This window comes from Stigmatopora argus, chromosome 15 (assembly GCF_051989625.1).
Source record: "Stigmatopora argus isolate UIUO_Sarg chromosome 15, RoL_Sarg_1.0, whole genome shotgun sequence".
Taxonomy (NCBI): Eukaryota; Metazoa; Chordata; class Actinopteri; order Syngnathiformes; family Syngnathidae; genus Stigmatopora; species Stigmatopora argus.
Window position 1 is genome coordinate 7079998 of NC_135401.1, and position 19262 is coordinate 7099259.

A 19262-nucleotide genomic window follows, 5' to 3' on the forward strand; every position below is an offset into this window, starting at 1 on the left:
TCGAACTCTTTACAGGATTCAAATCCACTCTGTCCTCCCTCGTTCGGCCAGCAAACGGGCCGCAAAAAAACGTTTTTAACCAGCGTTCAAGCGCCACCTATGGGTCCGAAGATGGTGCATTTTGTCCGTTTTGTAAAAAGGTGTCAAATAGATGATGCCCCAAAGAGAATTTATGGCCAATTACTTAGCATGTTTCACAGTACACCATTGAGACACAGTCGTCATCTGTCATTGATATTTCAGAGCCATTTTCTTCAGGTAGCATGCTTACCGTTTGAACATGTAATTCAAATGAAAAATATGACAATCGTGAAACAGACAGTGATGATGAATTGCACTGAAATCTGATTTGTCATCCTCGCATTTGGATTCAGAGATGAGGTGCACTCAGTATGGCGTCGTTGACAGATTAGGATGAGATATGGAATATATAAAAATGAACATTGTATCTTTATTCACTGTGATTAACGGTGATAGAGATCAAATTCATTGGAATTTGGAGGGCCTGGCAGCGATCAATGACAGTGGTAAAAAAAAAGAATAAATCCAATAGGCCAATGACTTGTATAAGAATGATGAATGAGTTAATCTTGAAACTATGTTTAAAATTCTTGGTGTAAAAATAGCTTTATCATTCTCCATGATGCTTTCTGCTTACTCAACTCCAGATGACAGTTGAGCTTGATCCCCCACTAAGCAGACAAGTGAAATGAGACATTTTGACACCATTACAGGTCATGGATTTAAGGCCTGACAATGTCCAAACCTGCTCAACGTGCCAAATGTAGACTATAATGCCCTGAAAACACGCTGCACTCTTACAGTTCGTGTCAATCTAATACATTTATATACACTCAAGCCCCAGGCTGAGTAAGGTGTGCCACTGTATGAAATAATCGGTTACTTCCTCGCTGGCCACACAACTTTTTGGCAGATACACATGTAAAGGCAATTTCCAAAACCCCAATATATAATGGTACTATATATAAAAGATAAACCATCGATACATATTTTTGAATATAGAATGCAGAAATGACACCAGTCACCGTCATTAAGTTTCATGTTACTTTTTCTTGTGCGCGTATGTAAAAATATTATTAAAAATGTCTAAAATAACAGGATATTTTCTGCCTGTGAACGTACTCAATGCCTTTCCTAGTATTAATGCACATTTCAGCTGCATGGCAGAGTGCGGGTTAATGCGGAAAAGTGTTTTCTTTTGTGATTTTTTTTAAATTTTCATCTCCTTTCAAAGGGTAACACAGCTTTTTCCCCACCGGTGGCCAAACCTTGACCCTGCAGCTCATCTACAAATAGGCCTGCACTCGGGAGCCACGAGAAGAAAAGAACACACACATAGTCGCAGCCTCTAGCCCTTCCTTTCATGGCACACGGACACACTCACACTTGGTTTGCATGAAGAAGAAAAAATGTCCCTGAACATGAGTTCACACAGGACAATTTTAGCTGCACTTGTGTAGAGTATATACAAACATCATACATATATGTACATGAAGCTGCTACAATTAAAAATTAATCATTGTGGCATAAATCTTCTAATGGTATAAATTGGCCGTTTACTCGTTGTTAGTCGTGAAATTTTTTTCTACCCTAATGATGGCATGCATGGATAAAATATTGGGGGAGGCAACATTCTTCAAATTTTTTAACATGTAAAATTCATACTTTATAGGGTTTGGTTCTCAAATTTTAAGTTCAATTCTGGCTCATGACAAACATGCTTTTTTGTTGGCATATAGTGGGTCTTGTGACTTGAAGACATCTTAGGTAGGTTGCATCAGCAACTTGACAAAGGAAAAGCAGAATTGTATCAATTGAATTGGATGGAAAATAACAAAAAGGCAAATTTTGGTGGGTAGCTTTATAAAGGGTGTAATGTATTCGGAGGAGAGAGGATTTGGGGTAGTGTGAGAGGGGAGACAGGGAGGGGGTTAGAATTTAGGCATATCAGTGAGAAGGGGGGTGAGTGAAGAGGATTTGGGCGCACTTGGATTACTTCAAGATGTGGCAAACGCAGCACGGAAGATGGGGGACGAGAGAAGGAGACATTTTGTTTCCATATTTTTCAAAAGCAGTTTCCAAATTTAAGGGTTAAAAAGGGAACATTTCCAAAATGGTAAAGCCTTGGATAGAGTTAGTTGACCTTCATTTTAGAAAACATTTGTTATTAGCCAGAAAGAATCCCCTTCACATCCATTGTTGTTGTGTAAATCCCTTCTTCTTTGTACTGTGCCATTCATTTTCTGACTGCCCTTAGTCTCCCTGATAAAATTGTTCTCTGGTCAGAGAGGAGCAACTTCTCCTCCATTGTTGTTGTTTGTTATCTTGCATGTGCTGCTCTGCCATCTCTACTTTGCAAAAAGCACTGTTTTTTTGCCTGCCCATAGTCTCTTTATGGGTAAAATTGTCTCTAGTGAGAGTGGGTATTTGTTCGCAAGTCTTGCTTTGATGCACCACAATCTCCACTCAACAAAGGCACCCTCTTTTTTGTGCCCTTAATCTCCTCATGGATAAAAGTGTTCTCTCGTTAGGGAGAGCTGAAATCGCCTCCATTGTTGTTTTTGTTAACATACACTTGCTCTGGATGCTCTGCAATATTCTTTAAATTGAACCTCCTGGTTTTATTTGATATTTTTACTCCTTTTATTCTTTCCTCCTTCAAAAAAATGCCGACTTAAAAGTTGATGCACAGGTTTTTTACTACATCATAGCCAGGTTTAGGCAGGTCACAGTCCCCTTTTGGATCAATGCATTCATATCCATCCATTGTTGTACGTTTTTTTTGCAGTGTGTGATTTCAGCTGATATATTTTATGCAATATGGGCTTCTCGGTTTCCAGCAGAATAATTTCAAGACTGTGTGATTGAAAAGCAACCTACAGGTACTTTAGGATTGGTATCTTAATATAGATGCTTTTTTGGTGGGGAACCAAAACAGCTTTTCCCATTTTCCATAAGTAAGACAAAATAGAAGAGGCTTTAAAGCGCTTCAGAGAGTCACTCATCCTATAATCTCATTTCCTGGGAACATGCATTGGCAAAACTTTCATTTTACCTTCCGCTCACAAGCTTGTTGACAGGAAATTTTCACTTCTTCCTGCATCTCATATTGATTTGACAGTCAGGGGGCGCAGATAGGAAATATGACAAATGCCCCTGACCTTCAAATTGCGATCTGAGTGCATGATTCCCTAAACATATTCGTGTCCCCACGTGATTACTGACACGGAATGTTAATTGGATTTCATTTGTGTTTTTAATGAATCATTAGAGACGTTACACTTTTCATCAGTTGCCATTCACGATCAACAATGGCAGCCAAGATGGAGGATCATGATGGCATTGATTCTATACACAGCATTCATTTATTTTCCATTCTGTTTGTTCCCTTCATGGTTGCTTGAGTTTATCAAAAATAGCAATGCTAGATATGAAATAAAATATTTAATAGCATCATATATACTTGGTAATTATAATGTAATGCAACCATAATATAAAAAAAATCTTAGTCCATCTGAGCAGAAAGTATTTGTATTTTAAATCACATTTAAAGCATATATATATAAAAGGTTAAATCTATTGTCTGATCCAGTCCTTGTATTGGATCTCATCGGATTGTGTACAGTCTCCATTAACCACTGGCATGTTGTCTGGCAGCCAGAAAGATGTTTTCATAAACAAAATATATATACACACAAGCTGCCAGGATAGAAAGTAAAGCAGTTTGTCTAACATGGACTCGGTGGAAACATGACATGTCTGCGGGGCGGCTGACGGTGATGCTTTTTTGAGAAATTCCCATCACGGAACACCGCCATCAGCTCAACCTTGTCGATAGCGATCACGGCGCTCGCTCATCTTTAAGTGTGACGAAAACTCCCGCAGTCGTCTGCTGTCTGCTCCGTTCTGGTTTTTGCTGTCCGGTTACTCTTTGAGTGTCTACCTGCCAGGGTGTAGTTTAGCCACCATATTCCCTACAGCCATTGGGTGACAGCTGCTCTGAGTAGAGAATGTCCATGACTTGCTTTGTTATGTTAATTCCGCCCTTGTGTTGAGGGTCTGATGTCTGATTGGGAGGGTGTGTTTGACTAGCGGCAATTCAACCGCATGGAAGGGAAGCCATTAATGTTACTTTGATGCTGATGACTAACTAAAATGGCCCTCAGTAGACTATAATTTGGTCAAATTTCCATTTGGATGACTTGATTTTTGTTATTGGCCACCATCTGCTGCTACTTTTTCCAAATTCAAAGCATGCAGCATAATGATGCCTTAGATATAAATTCTTCCGTATGCTATTGTTCATGAGTTGGGTTATACAATTTGTATTTTTAAGTTACCAGTAAAAGTTTGAGTTCAATCATGTCAACAGGTGTAGGTACCAGTATAAAAGTGGGAAAAAAGAAAACAACATATTTTTTAGGATTTAGATCAGGGGATTGAGTTGATCTGTTTACTACCTTTCACCTCTTGGCCCTTAAGAAGTTAGCATTTGGCTGCCATTAAAAGCAATTGACATCCAATCCTTGGAATTTGAAAGACTGGCAGTGATTGATCATGTTTTTTTAGAGAACGTTTGTGGAGAACTTCCAAAATGGTGTACTCTTCAGGGTTCAAGTCTGGCAATTTACTTGACTTGTTTAATATCTTTCACTTCGTGGTCCTGATGAACTCCTTCACTCATAGGCTGCCATCGATAACAATAAGCGTCAAACTCATTTGAACTCTGAGTGTCAGCCGGCAATTGTTCTTTTTTTTATGCCATTGGCGGTAGATATAAAATCCATTTTAACTGAGAAAGCTGGCTGAGATCCAACGATTGCTGCTAGCCGTCTCAGTCAAAATGGATCGTGCCTCGATCGGCGTCAACGGCAATGAAACATAACTAACCGGTAGAAAAATCGAACAAGGCCTGAGGGTTAAGATGAGCGGCGAAGCGGTGAGTCACCGAGAAGAAGCGACAGCACGTAAAGACGACACTGCTACAGCGAGTAAGAAGAAAGACCATTAGCTACTAAATGATGTGGAGGAGCGATGGAAGATAAGATAAAAACGTTTAGTTAATTGACACAGAGAGTGACAGGCGCTCATGGCAATGTAACACTAACACACATTGGAAAAAATAGCCTGCAGCCTTTCTTCTTCTTACCAAAAATACTCTGACAACATCAGAATTTGCATTTTTTTTCTAAAAGATGGAAACATTTGCCTGTTCCGATGCCGGACTGGCAGTGACGACGTTTTCATAGAGAGTGATGCTCATTAGTGTCAGTGCCACCATTGCCGCTCCCGGCAGGAATTTTGTGCCTGCAGAAGTACATCTCAAATGTCCAACTTAAACATCTTTTTTTTTGCTGTCAGCCAGAGAAGTTCTGAAATCTAAAGTAGGTCTCACCATACCTGGGAGTTCAGTTTTAGAAAGTTTTACTTTATGTTTTTCAACTGCTCGAAAAGTAAACTTTTAAATATTTGAACTGGAAAGTTTTGTGCTGTATACATGTTTTTTTTCTTGTCCAGCATCAGGAAGGTGACTAACTTTTTGTGCTACTCTGTAAGCAGAAGACCAACATTTTAAATGAAACATAGGGTGCCATGGCGCACTTGTTGCATGTGTACTTCTGACTGTTCTTTCTGTTTTATTGTACAAACCTGTTGTTAGATGTCAAAGTGTTCATTAAGGAATTTAAATAACCTTATCTTTCACTTTTATAATTGTGAGAATTGATTGAGTTTAGTAGAACTCTTCATGTTTGTGATATGAATTCACCTGTTGGCAATTTTTTCTTTTAATTTCATCTTTTCAGGGGGAACAGACTTTTGGTAACTGGTTTTATCATTTTATTGTGCACAAGAACATTTCCCAGTGACTCCATCTTAAAGAAGTAAGGCTAGTAAAGGCTAATCTTGGTAAAGGGTATTGGCATATTTGTTAGATCTCATCCATGTCAGCATTTTAATGCAGTATCAGGGTTGTGTGCGATATAATTTAATTGGTACAGATATAGTTCTGGTTTTTAATTAAACCCAGTTAACCCTTTTCTAAATGGAATATTCAGTGATGTAAAGCAATCTGTACAATCTCTGTTCACAAGAGGTTTTGCTGTTTTGAGTACAGGGAGTAGTTGAGGTTAAATGGCACAGTTTGTGTCATCATCTTTTCTGGTATGTAATGAGGTTGCTAAATGTGAACTTAAAAAAGGAAGAAAAAATATATTGACCTTAACACAGCAGATATTGGCTGCATATAAATGTGGCCAATGATTAGAGAGCATAGTAAGCCTGATAATGGGCTATAGTCTTGTTTAAACTACATTTCTGTAAGGAAGGTTTGTGAGAAATGGAAAATTCACAACTGCAACTGGGTCATACTCCCACCATCAAAGGATTAATCTTACCTGTTAGGCATTATGATAAAATTCTGAATGCTTTTCATCATTCATTTGCGATTGAACTTGAGTTCAGGATGCCGCAATTGATGTTGGTGACAAGTTGACACCAGTCACCACAGTGTTATGTAAACCTAAACTTCAATGCCTTTTAGGATTTATTTTGATGTATTATTTGTTAGGATTTTATTTTGAAGTTCACTTGCGTCAATCCAAGACAGCAATTTGATATTTTAAGAGCGCTTTTATAGAAAGTGTTGCATTCCTCTTGCGCTTCTAACCCATGTGAATAAAGAGCGTTCACGCTGCAATATTTTCTCCTGTTTTCATCGCTCATCCCAGTTGGAGGTTATATGAGGTGGCAGCCGAAAAAAAAGGGGGGATGAGGGGTGGGTGGGTACGTGCAGGCAGGCAGGTGTGATAATCATCCACATGTTCAAGTGAGAAGGTTTGATCACAGTCATGCTGAGAAGCAAGGATGATGACGCGCATAAACAACTCATTCGCCACAAGAGTATTTTCATTGTTTAATCATTGGCTGAAATTACAGGAGATATATTAAGTAATATAACACTGGCAATGAAAGATTTAATAATGTTCCTGCGTTGAAATCATCTCTTATTGTTTGGCTTTAATTGTTCTTATTATTATTCCAGCATCTCATTATTATTTTTTTGTTTGGTGTTTTTTTTTCATAAATATATATATTTTTAAACTTTAGTACTGCAACTTCTGAATTATTAGTTGTGCCGAATAGTTACTGATGGCTTGAGGGCCCTTCCAATTTTTAGGACTTGTCTTCAAAAATATCTTCTATATTTAGAAACAAATGGTGAAATGATTTCGATTCTTGTTCTGACATCCCAGTTAAACATATTCAATCTGACTTGAACGCAGGCAAGTCTTCATCCCCCCCCCCCAAAAAAACTGCACTGCTTGACTTAAGTGGCCCCGTTTTTCCACCCATCACAATGAAAAATTCACTGAAACGAACACAAATTGAAATAAACGAGAGAGGAAAACGATACCCGGCCGGCCGCACACTCGGCTTCCTTCTCACATTCCACGCAATCTCATTACCTTCTATTGTCCTGCTCCTTCTCCTTCCTCCCAGATTTCCCCCCAAATTGCATTTAATGGCATTTGATTGGGAGAGGCGAGAGAATTGAGCTGGGCTCCCGGCGGCCGGATCAATGCCTCCCTCCCAATGATCCGTCGGCACGTTCCCTCGCCCGGCGAGGCGTGAAGGCACTTATTTGGCATCCAACTCATTTCCACCGTTTGCCCCGAGAGAAGCGCCAACGCCGTTTCTTTCGAAGGATAATTCGTCCGAATGCTGAATAACCAGACTCTAAATGTCTCCGTTCTGACTGATCGATGGATGTCAAGGATAGTAAGGAAAAAAAAGGGGGAAGTTATTCAAAAAGAACCATCCCAGGTGTATACTTGTTTCAATGTGAACTTGATTAGATTCATCAGTTGCCATTTAAATTGGCTGAAATTTCATTTTTAAAAAATTAATTTAAAAAAACATTTTTATTATGTTTTATTGGGATGTCTATTGTTGTTAATAGCGGCCATATTGGATCTTAATGCTGTATACAAAACTGTCTTGTACTGTATTATTTGGATTTCAATATGTCATTTCCATCCTATTCTTCATGTCCACCTGCTTGGATTGGACATGCGAATTATCTTCAATGAAGCGTTGCGTTATTACACCGGAGCTGTGCAAACTTTCGCCTCCAGGGATACTCATTGATTTTCTTGGCCTTTTAATCAAAAGACTCCACCAGTTTTTATGGCTGCTATGAGGTTTTTCTACTTGTTGTTTGTTTGAATGTGTTTATTGACGCAACCTGGATCTGCCAGCTGCATTCAAAATGTAAAGCTCGGTCGGGAAGGTGTCAAATTATTAATGCTCAGAGAAAATCTGCACAAATACAAGAAGTTTAAACCTTTGCAGGATTCCTTTAAATCATTGGCTGCCATAGACACCACTTGACTTGGCAAAGCAATGATCGCTGCCTGCCCTCCCAGTCAAAACGGATTGGACGGCTATGTATGCCACTGAAAGATTCACAGCCAACCCTCCTAGTTTAAATGAATTTGATGTCCGGGATTGTCAATGGAAGGCAATGGTTAAGTCTTATAAAACGTAGAAAAATATTTATTCTTTAGAACGTCATTGGGGGCCATAAACAAAGCAGATTTCTATTTTATTTGTCTATAACTTTTTAAATGGATTCTATTTATTAAAAAAATGTTTTAAAAAATCCCAAGATTCTAATTAGCTAAAAATTCGATATATATGTATATATATTTGTATTAACATTTGATGAGTCACTGCTTGCTGAAATGCAATAAGCTTCATAAATATTGACGCTTTGGTAACAAAATTGTACGTATATTGATTGGTTAGATCAAAATAACCGGTTTTGCAATTTCCACTCCAGGTTTTGGCATGGCGAGTATCGGGTGGCGGTGAACATTAACGACTACCTGGACATCTACTGCCCGTACTATGAGGGGCCGCCCAACCACGGGCGCATGGAGCGTTACATCCTGTTCATGGTCAACCAGGAGGGCTACACTTCCTGTCAGCACCGGCTGCGTGGCTTCAAGCGTTGGGAGTGCAACCGGCCCAGCGGAGCCGACGGACCGCTCAGATTTTCCGAGAAGTTCCAGCTCTTCACGCCCTTCTCGCTCGGATTTGAGTTCAGGCCTGGCCACGAATACTACTACATCTGTAAGTCACTAAGTGTGTATGTGTGTGTGTGTGTCTGTCTGTCTGTGTTTATAGTGTTAGCAATTGAGAAAATTGACAAAAAAATCAAAAAAAGTTAACCTACTACCACGATTGTGATAGTTTGGGATTAATCAGGATAGTTTACTTTCATCTGGTTCTGATTGTTTTGTCATTTCTTCTAATTCAGGTAGGTGTCATTTGTTTTTTAGAGGTTTTGGAAGTTTTAGTTTATCTGCATGTTTTCTGATTAATTTTAGATTTGTATTCATTCCATTATTAAATGTTTTTCTATGTTGGGTTTGTTGGCAGGCACAGGATTTGATAACATTTTTTAGTTATTTAGTCATTCTGAATTTGTAATTCTAGGTTTCATGTTGTTGTTCACTTTGTCTAACGGTAACCTTGAGACCTCAACTGTATATAACTTATTTTGCTTCAGTAGACATATATGTACATAACTTCACTCACATATTAACTGTCAGGACCTAACACTTTCAGCACTTAGGGCTTTGTGAATTATTTATATCTCATTCAATAGGCTATTCCATAAATTACTCATTGGCTGCATAGAAATGGAATAGTACGATCCTCATGAGTGCAGCACTTGGTTTCAAAAGAAAAAAAATCAAAGTAAGATGTTTTCTGACCTGACGTTTTAAAGTGTGCCTATACTGCAAAATGATTGACACCTCATCAGTCACACATTCTATCTCTCATTAGTTGACGCTCCAATACAGTTTAAAAAAAATCATATAAAATCAGCTGTCCAAAATGAAGACAGTTCATTTTGCTAATGATCTACCGCCAAGCCATGACAGGTTTAACAATTATGACAAAACACGATTTGAGTTTTTTTTTTCCAGTTTTATTTAGTAACTCATACGCTTCTACTTCAATTGCCTTAGACATCTATCGCTGTCAATGGCCTTGTAATATGACCATGAATTGCGTTTTTCTTCTCCCTTACCTGCCCTTTTTTTTATCCCCACTAGAAAAATGCTTGCGTGTGTGCACACACTGGAGCGCCGCATGCATTTGTAAACATTATGTAAATATGCAATCAACACGAGCTACTCTGCACTCACAGGACGTAAACACGGCTGCCTTCGGTCTTTCTCTCTGCTTTTCCTGAGTCAACTCCATTTGTAATCATTTTCTTATTATACGTGTTGATGCACTTTAACAACAGGGGTGCTTGTGTCACAGATGGGGGTCGCGTCACCCCCTCGCGTCACTCACACTGTCAATGCGGATGAGAGAAAAAAACAGTAATAGGGATGACTTTTAAACGTATGCTTAGGGAGTGATTTCAACACTTGTGAGATTGTCCATTAAATGTACACTTATAGAATAGTGAGGGTTCAATCTGAGGTCTGGACCTTCATATGAGGAGTGTGCATGTTCTCGCTGGGCTTGTGCATTTTCCCCGGGTACTCGCTTTCCTCCCTCATCGCAATAATTATATAATAATTAGAATAATAATACTGATCATTGTCACAACAAAGTCAAATATCATCCAATAAAATGTCAAAAGTAGAAATATGGTTTGTGTACAACAGGTTAGCTTGCCAATCAATGAAAAACTATGCAAAAAGTACATTTTTAAATCAAGTTTATTTAATAAAAGAATGATCGTTACATTTCTCAAAAATCTCAAGTAATATAGAAAAATGGTAAATAGCCAAATCCAAATAATTGCTAACAATGTGCCATTCCAAAGTCTCATTTGTTGCATATAACAAAAGATGCAAAAGATGGCAACCACCTGATGCCCCCAGTGGCACTTTTCTCATTTCACATACACACTCTTTTGTTTTCATTTGGCCTGGTTGGCCCCCTGGAGTTGTATAGTCGCTGGCTTTGGTATTGTATTACCCAGATCCCTGAGGGCTTCAGGCGTATTCAAAAAAAAGAAGAAAAAAAGAGCAGGAGTGTGGCGGACTAGTGGGGGATTTACGGGGTCAGTCCTCAAGCGATTGTGAGTGCGTGAAAGGCCGTGTCCATCATCTTGACAAGCAGACATGCACTTTGCTCTCTGACTCTGATATGTAGATCGGCACACGCACAGGTCTGGATACTTACCTCCGACAGCAGCATTTTTAACGTGTGTGTGCGTGTGTGTGTTGTATGTTTTTGATAAAAAACCCATTGATTTTTTGCCCATGATTCATGACCAGGTGTCTCGATATTGCGCGTGCACGTGTGTGCGTGTTCATCATGTGGCTGACATGTTGACAGGTTGGATACGGCCCCTTGCCACCCCTCCCCCGACTGCCCTCTGATGAGGCTGAGTGACTCTCAATGGGCTTTCAGGACACGTCGCGATTGTGGATGTGCTGGGAAAGTGAAGCAGCAGCAGGAAGATAAGACTTGAGAAAAGAAATGGTCGAAACACAACAAAAGTGGAATTTGGCACAGGGGATAGTTAGATGATACCACAAGCGTATACTGGGAGGGAAAATGGGGATTCGGCGTGATTAACATCGTTTTGTGAGAAAGATAGATGAGAAAAATGCCAAGTAAAAACAAATCAAAATGACTTTTATTTGTGTTTAAATAAGTCTAACATGAGCTTAGTATTTTAGCAACAATGTCAACAAGTCGCACTGACATTTTCAACATCAATATTTTCTCTTGAGAAGCGCCAAGAATCAGTTAATTTGCTTTAAGGAGAAAAAGAATGTAAACATGCTCTTAATTAGAGTTAAGTGCATCAACAGTTTCTTCGTTTTAGGAATCAATCAGCTTTTAAATGTTTGTTTAGGAAAGTGTACTATATGTATTCTTTGGGTTCTTTTAAAGTGAATCATGTAGATCAGTGCAAATGTAACATTTTCAACTGTATAGCTGCAATCTTTTCTTTTTGGAAAATTCTCAACAGCTTTTCTCCTTTTTAAGAGAGACACCACTCAAACAAATGCAAAAGTGTTTATGTGAACAGTAAATCTTTTGGAAAATTTTATACAAGGGAAAGAAAGGAGAAAAATGCACATCACGTCCAGAAAAAAAAAACAATGCAGTCGTTCCTCTCCTCTCTTCAATTTCCCTGCAAAGTATTGCCGCATCGCTCCCTTTCCACTGGAAACTCATCCTTTTCTAATATGATTTTGCACTTCCCTTTTTGTCCAAAGTGCTGGCGACAACACATTTCAAATCAAGTCAGGTGGGACTAATGATGGCGTTTCCATTTGGTCTCGCCTTTGAAGTCTGACTGGCTGTTATTTCTCAACTTTCCACTCATTTTGGAGGCTTTTTCTGCCACTGTGTTGTTCAAGAAATGATCAGATCTGTCCCTATTCTCCAATCGAGTCACCGCAGACAGAAATGGCGATAGAGCATTATTCTCGTTAACACCTCGATGTGTTTAATCTTCATGAGCATCATCATTAAAGTCGTATTAACCGCCGCGCAAGGGTTCAATTAAGACAAACGACCAAGTGGTGATTTACTCTTTGCGTATGCTCTAAATTAATGAGGCAGCGTGTCAAACGGCGCAGCCGTGGCTTTTAATTATGTTATCAGACTTTGGCGAAGATTCCGATATTGTTGGGAATTGAGCGGATGCTATATTTCAATTTTTGTCGTATCTGCTTGGTGATCACTGCTTTCCATCTCTTTCCAGCGTCTCCCCATCCGAACCACGTGGGCCGATCGTGTCTAAAGCTGAAGGTGTATGTCAGACCTCCTGGTAAGCTGTCTTATACACTAACTTGCACACACGTGAATGAAGTGGAAGTGGCATTTTGACTGGGAGGTTTCAACTGAGTGCACTGGCAACAAAGTTTTCTCTTCACTCAAAAACTTTTGTTGTTTTCACCCTGTATTTGACAGTATCAATTCCTTCCTCCACTCAAAAGATAAAGATTCTTTGCTAAAACTGCATTCAGACTAGCCGCGTTTTTCCTTTTTGCGCGATGTCAATGTAATTGTGCGGTCACTTGCTCGATGTTGTGCGAATTTTCGTGCCGCATAGAAGATGGCCGAGTTGATTTTTCTATGATAGGTTTTTAGCAATGATAAGGAAGCGTTCATTTGTTCATTTTTGGTAGCCACTTGACTTCACAAGGCTCACAGGAGTGCTAAAGCCTATCCCACCAATGAGCAGCAGCAAATCACACTGTAATACTACAAGATTAGAATCATAATATTAGGATCTTAAAGGCTTTGCTTACTTTTACATTAGCTGACCTGGAAGTTATTTGGTTTAACGGGCTGAGACTTTTGTTGTCGTATCAACACAAAGCTAACTGTAATATTGGGAAATGAAAGTATTATTGGGAGAAAAGAATGTTAAAATTGCGAGATAAAATTTATGTTAGTACTTGTTTTTACTTGACATGAAATGGAAATTGTTTGGGGTACGCAAACTTAGATTTTTGGTGATGCAATGGTCAGTTTGACATAAAACAACATTTTGAGATGGGGATAGTGCGAGTGGAGCGTTGTGACGTGACAAAATATATGCAACATGGCCAAATATTCACCTGAGAAAAATATGAAATCAGCCTCATTCATTGGGTTTTCAAAAGGGAATATGAGCATCTTCATCTTTTCAATGTATTTTATATGACCCTTCGTAACCAGGCTCCTGTCCAAAAAATTATATTTGATTTAATTATATTGAAAGGGTTATTAGCCATGATTTGTTTTTATGTTCCTTGGAGTGGTTGAAATTGAAAAATCAATTCCTTATGTGTTCCTCATAATGATTCTTATTCTCTCTACCCCATTTATCATTCTAAATGATTTGGCACCCCAAAACAATATCACATTTGACTTGAAAGTCAACTTTTTTTATATGCATATTTGCAGCAGAAACCACTGCACTGGTTGCCAATCTGCTCAGTTCAAAGGAATTTGACGTCTGTTGCAATCAATGACAGCAAATGAGTTAACTTGAGAAAGTGTTTGATATGGTCAACAGAAGACAAAAAAGGTCCTAGAATCCCTTGAACCTCTCCCTTGTGTCTCAAGTGCTGTCTTTGATTGTGTTTTATGCGGTGGAGGGAAACATAACCCCAATGAAAGAATGTGGCGAATGTAGGTCAGATGGCAGGAAGCTGTTACGCAACTCTTATTTTTCAAGTCTACCAGTGAGGCAGATTTTTTTTTAGGTGAATTTGAAATGCAGCATCCAACCTGCCTGCTCACTTGCCTCCTTGATGGTGACACACTTTCAAGATGTCAGGTGGGAGGAATGAATGACAGCTTTTCAGGCTTGGCAATGGTTCGCTTTCCTCACAAATTACTGAGCCACCATTGCTTTAATTCTGGAGTGAAATCTGTCCGTCATTGCAACCCGTCTCGCGTGTGAAGTGCTGACATGGTGCATTAACAAGTGGGTTGTGTGTGTGTGTGTGTGTGGGTATATGTCGGTTCTCTGCTCCAGATTCGGCGAGTCTCTGTGATTAAACAGTAATTAGGTTGGTTAAACCCCCTGCAGAGCTGAGCTGCTGTCGCCTCCTCCCACCTCGGTCGTCGTCTCGCTCTGCTTTGCCTCGCATAGAGTGGAGGCAGAGAGTTGCGTTTTCACCAAACGCTTCCTTTCAATTCAATTTAGAACTGGTTTAAATACAAATCTGCTATGTTTAAGCAGTTTATGCTAAAAAGCAGGCGAAACTAGCTCATTTCGACCCCACAGAGTATGGTAAACTTCTCAAGATTATGCAGATTGCAAATTCCACATTTTTTTAAACTTTTATTTCCAATTGGTACCCAATAGAGGGAAAGTGATTATTTTAGGCAATTTAAAAAATCTTAACACACCCCAGTAATTGGCGCCCACATAATGTATGTGGACATGGCATATTGGTATTAGTATTTATATTTTCCGTATTTTTTACGAGTGAATAAAGTTACACCCTAAGACAAAGAAAATAATAATCAAATTGAAATGAACTGAAAATCTGGACATTCTTGGCTCTTCTACTTGGTATCCACTCTTGTGGCTCACATTATACATTTTGGGATTTTACTGTTCTTTTTCCGATGATTTGGGGGCATTTATGTGTCAGTTTCTGCTATTTCGGTTGATTTTGGATAACTTCCTCATTATTTGAAGGTAGTCGCACTGTCTATTGATTTTGGGCATTTCCAGGTCATTTTTGGGTGAATTTATGGAATTTCTGGGACACCTCCTGATGATTTTGGGAGGAAATTGTGGTATTTTTTTTGAAAACACAAATAATGACAGAACCGTACATTTTGTTTTTCAATCATTTGCCGGAACGGATATTTTGTTGCTTCTCCTTTGTGCGTTTCAGATGGTTCGGGATACGATTCTCCAGAGCCCTTCCTGACCGACGGCGGTCCGAGCTGGAGGCCCGTCTCCGTGGCCCCAGTAGCCACTCTTGCGTGGCTGTTTCTGGGACTCTTCTCATGGCTGTGACCCCCTCACTCCCCCCTTCCTGGAGCTCCGGCCCCAGGATGCCAGGCTGGGCCAGGCCGGGCTGGGCTGGCTGTCCCTATCGACATCACCACCCCCCTCAGGGAAGCCCTTTGACCCGCCCCATCCACCTTTCCTCCCACCCCACTTTTTTTCAATGCGACCACCAGCCGCCACCACTGCCAGCCCTCCACCCCCTCCTCCCTCCAAGGCCCAGCTAGGGGACACTCTTCCCAGGCTTGGCAAGTGTGTGGGGTCTACTGGAAACAAAGCACTCTGGGAAATGTCCTTTCGCTCGCATCAAGATCTTCTTTGGATGTGACTAAAGACTCTTGGCCAGTGATAAGGTAGTTGTAGCCATGTATATGATTAAACTTGTCATCCACCCAGAAGGTCGGCCTGGATGCACAAAACAGTTTTTGTACTCCCAAAGCCTGAAGCGCAAGTAGCCATGCCTACATTTTTTTTGTACAACCTAATCGAATTTTCGCTGTAGACTAAACAGAAGCAGATCACGTGAGCGCACGCGATGACAACTTTAACCATGGCCTGCGGAAGGGTTAGAGGGCGGGTCTGGCAAGGTGTATATTTTCAGGTGGGATGTGTTCTTGTCTTGTTTGTTGTTTCTAAACAAAAGCATTTATCACCGCCTGCTCTCAGCAAAGGCGCAGTCTGCACTTGTCTTAGTCCAATGGGTCGGGTGACTTCTGGAACCATGACATTACTCCTGTATGAATGTACCACTGGTCACCCACCTCTTTGTGTTTGTGTATTGTTACGACTGTGGTCACTTCACTCGGACCAGTGAGCGGCGGGTTCTGGGTGGCGCTTTCAGGGGAAGGGGTTTTCGGGACCGGGTGGTGGGGTCTGTGCCACATCGGATCAGGGACAGAGAGAAGAGGTGGTGACACTCGAGTTGCATGACCACTGTGAAACCCTCAGAACAACCTTGTTTGTATTGATGATCTATTTTTTCATGGGGGTAACCAGAACCACCCTGCCGCCACTTTTTGGTCTTTTCAAAACTTTTCCAGACAGCCGAAAGGGCATTTTCTCTCTTCACGCAGTCTCGCCCAGTGAGGTCATCCGAGGAGGGGTCCAGAAAGGCGGACCCTCCGTACAACCAGCCGGACCATACAAGAAACTCAACAGGACCACAACGGACATTAACGCTTACTGAAACTGGTCTCGGTTCTTTCCAACCAGTCCTAAAGGAAGCGTGTGGACTATGACTTGTGGTAAAACCATCAAAACACACGCATACGAACACACAATTTACATACATACATACATACATACATGCATACATACACATGCAATCTCTTTTGGTGGTACGCCTCGAAGACTGAGTTTAAAAGGTGAAAAAAAGTCTGTTTTATTGCCGGGAAGTGAACATATAGGAGTGAAGCACTGTGAACAAGCAAATACACACATCAGCCTGTTCTCACAAAAATTTAGTAGGATTACACAGAAAAAAAACATGATTAACATAAAACTGACACTTTTCCAAGTTGCTATAAGTGTGGTTTTTTTTTTCTTCTTCTGGAAAATAGTACTCATGTTGGCCATTTTAGTGGACTGTGACAACATAAAGCAACCTTTCAGTTCTAACATCAGCTTTCTGGTACAATTCCTACTAAATTCTTGAGATTTGCAGATCATACAATGTAGAAATACACACAATACAGGACATACACACAAACAAGGGGAAGCACCTCCTTCCCTGTTTCCTCTTATTTTTGTAGCATTTAAAAAAAAATCACTGTTCAAGACTCCTGTGTGGGATGCAGTGATAGGTGGGCAAGAGTGAGTGTAGCCTGTGGAAGATTAAACAAACAAACAAACAAAATGTGTCTTTTTTTCCACTGATCCCATGCTATGCCTCCTTTTCCTTCCTTATTTGTGGAGTTTTATTTTAGCCTCCTAATCCCAGGAAAAAGACAGAGGCGGCAAAACAAATGAAGATGAGTGTTTTTGGTCAAGTCGCAAATGTAATGCTCGTGAGATTTTGTTCCCCTTTGACCACAGGCCTCTCGATGCAATCCGATGGTTGCATTTGACCCGCGACGTGGCCGTTCTGGGACAGCCAGCGTCTAAGCGTGAAATTATTCCGATGAAATCACTCTCTCTCCCATCTTCATGTGTTCTTCACACAGCGGTGTGACAGCTAGCAACAACCAATGATGACATTGGTGGCCTTATCTTCTTCCTCTCATCAGGTACTGCATGATTTTTGTTGGGTTTATTATAGATCTGCTTCGCTTTCTTTAGGTTTATACATTATTATATATTGGAAATGCTTTGTTTAACTTAGCTTATTGACACTAAAAAGGGTCACTTTAGTACATCTGCTTGCAACCTTGATAAACAAAGGGAAAGGTCTCTATCAAGTTGGACTTATCAAAATTGTTTTGAAACCTCGACTTCTCACCCAGTCGAAAGTTCACAATGAACTAAGAATGAATTAAGACGGACTCTTAATTGTTTTGACTTGGATTCCGGGCCAGGTGGCGATACCGTTCGCCCTTCGAAAAGACTCTGTTTTGATTCCTGAGCTAAATGGATGCTTGCTTGTTTTAATCTTATGCAATTGTTTTTTTATTTCTGACCCTAATTGCAATTGTTTTGAATAGATAACCTTAATTGTTTTGACTCTAATGAAATTAAATGGGCAGGAGAGGATTCGGTTCTTTAGAATGATCTGGGACGAAGGCGAGTCAGGATCGATTCTCTCTTGCAAGATAAAGCTGGATATGCGTTCCGATGTCTTCCTTATATAAAAGTATATCTATTGGTGAACCTATCAATTTTCCAAATAAACTCAGCTATTTTGCTATCTATTCTGATTGTATAAGTTTAACTACTGGTAGTACAGCAAATTTTTGTTTCAATTGAATACGTATGTTTATACACATATATATGGATATATGTGTGTGTATGGAGACATCCAATCTATTTCTACTGGGAGATTTGATTTGATCATTAATGACATGATCATTCACAGCCAGCCCTCCTTGTCAGGTCAATCAAAACACGCTATTATAATAATAGATTTTACCCCATGTGAGGAGCAAAGATGGTTGCATTACAGCAGGAAGTAGACCCTTGAATAAATAGATGTACTTCCAGCTACGGTAGGGAAAACTCATCATTTATTATTATCATCCATAAGGTAAACACTGTAGCTTTCAACATCCAATGCATCATTTCATTATTTTAGCCCCCTGCCTTTTGAAATTGGCTCTGCATGTGGAACAATAATTGGCAGGAGGGGATTTTTGGCCTGTAAGACGGCAGCTTGGGTGGCAGCCAAGCAAAAACCGCCAGGAAATACAGATGGCAACGCATTCTCTGTACTTCTTTTTTTAAACAGTTTTACTCTTGCTCTTGTTTGCAGATAATCAACTAATCCCTTCTTCCTCCACTTCTTCTCATTTTTTTAATATTTATACTAGAATTAGGGCAACGCAACGGTCCTTGTTAATGAGCAAGAGTGTGATGAAAGAGTTTGATCTTGAAAGTGCCATCTGCACTCACTATTATTCACACACACATGCATGCATACATAGTATACCTTAGAGGGGAATATTTGCGATGCAAGTGCTGTAGGATGTGAAATGATAACATGTCAGGAAAAAGTTGAGCAAAAACATGCACACATGGGTCCAGATGGGGCCATGTGTTATGGCTGAATAATGCATATTATGTAGACTCTATAAAT

General features: G+C 39.9%; 1 protein-coding gene across 1 annotated transcript in view; it reads left to right on the forward strand.

The window, feature by feature from the left end:
- Nucleotides 1–17738, forward strand: part of efna2a (ephrin-A2a) — a 51792-nt gene extending 34054 nt beyond the window's left edge. Inside the window, exons 4-6 of the mRNA XM_077621671.1 lie at nucleotides 8864–9156; nucleotides 12779–12842; nucleotides 15421–17738. Of these exons, the coding sequence (XP_077477797.1) occupies nucleotides 8864–9156; nucleotides 12779–12842; nucleotides 15421–15544 (481 nt within the window). The 3' untranslated portion in view covers nucleotides 15545–17738. The remainder of the gene's footprint in view (nucleotides 1–8863; nucleotides 9157–12778; nucleotides 12843–15420) is intronic.
- Nucleotides 17739–19262: the final 1524 nt, after the last annotated feature.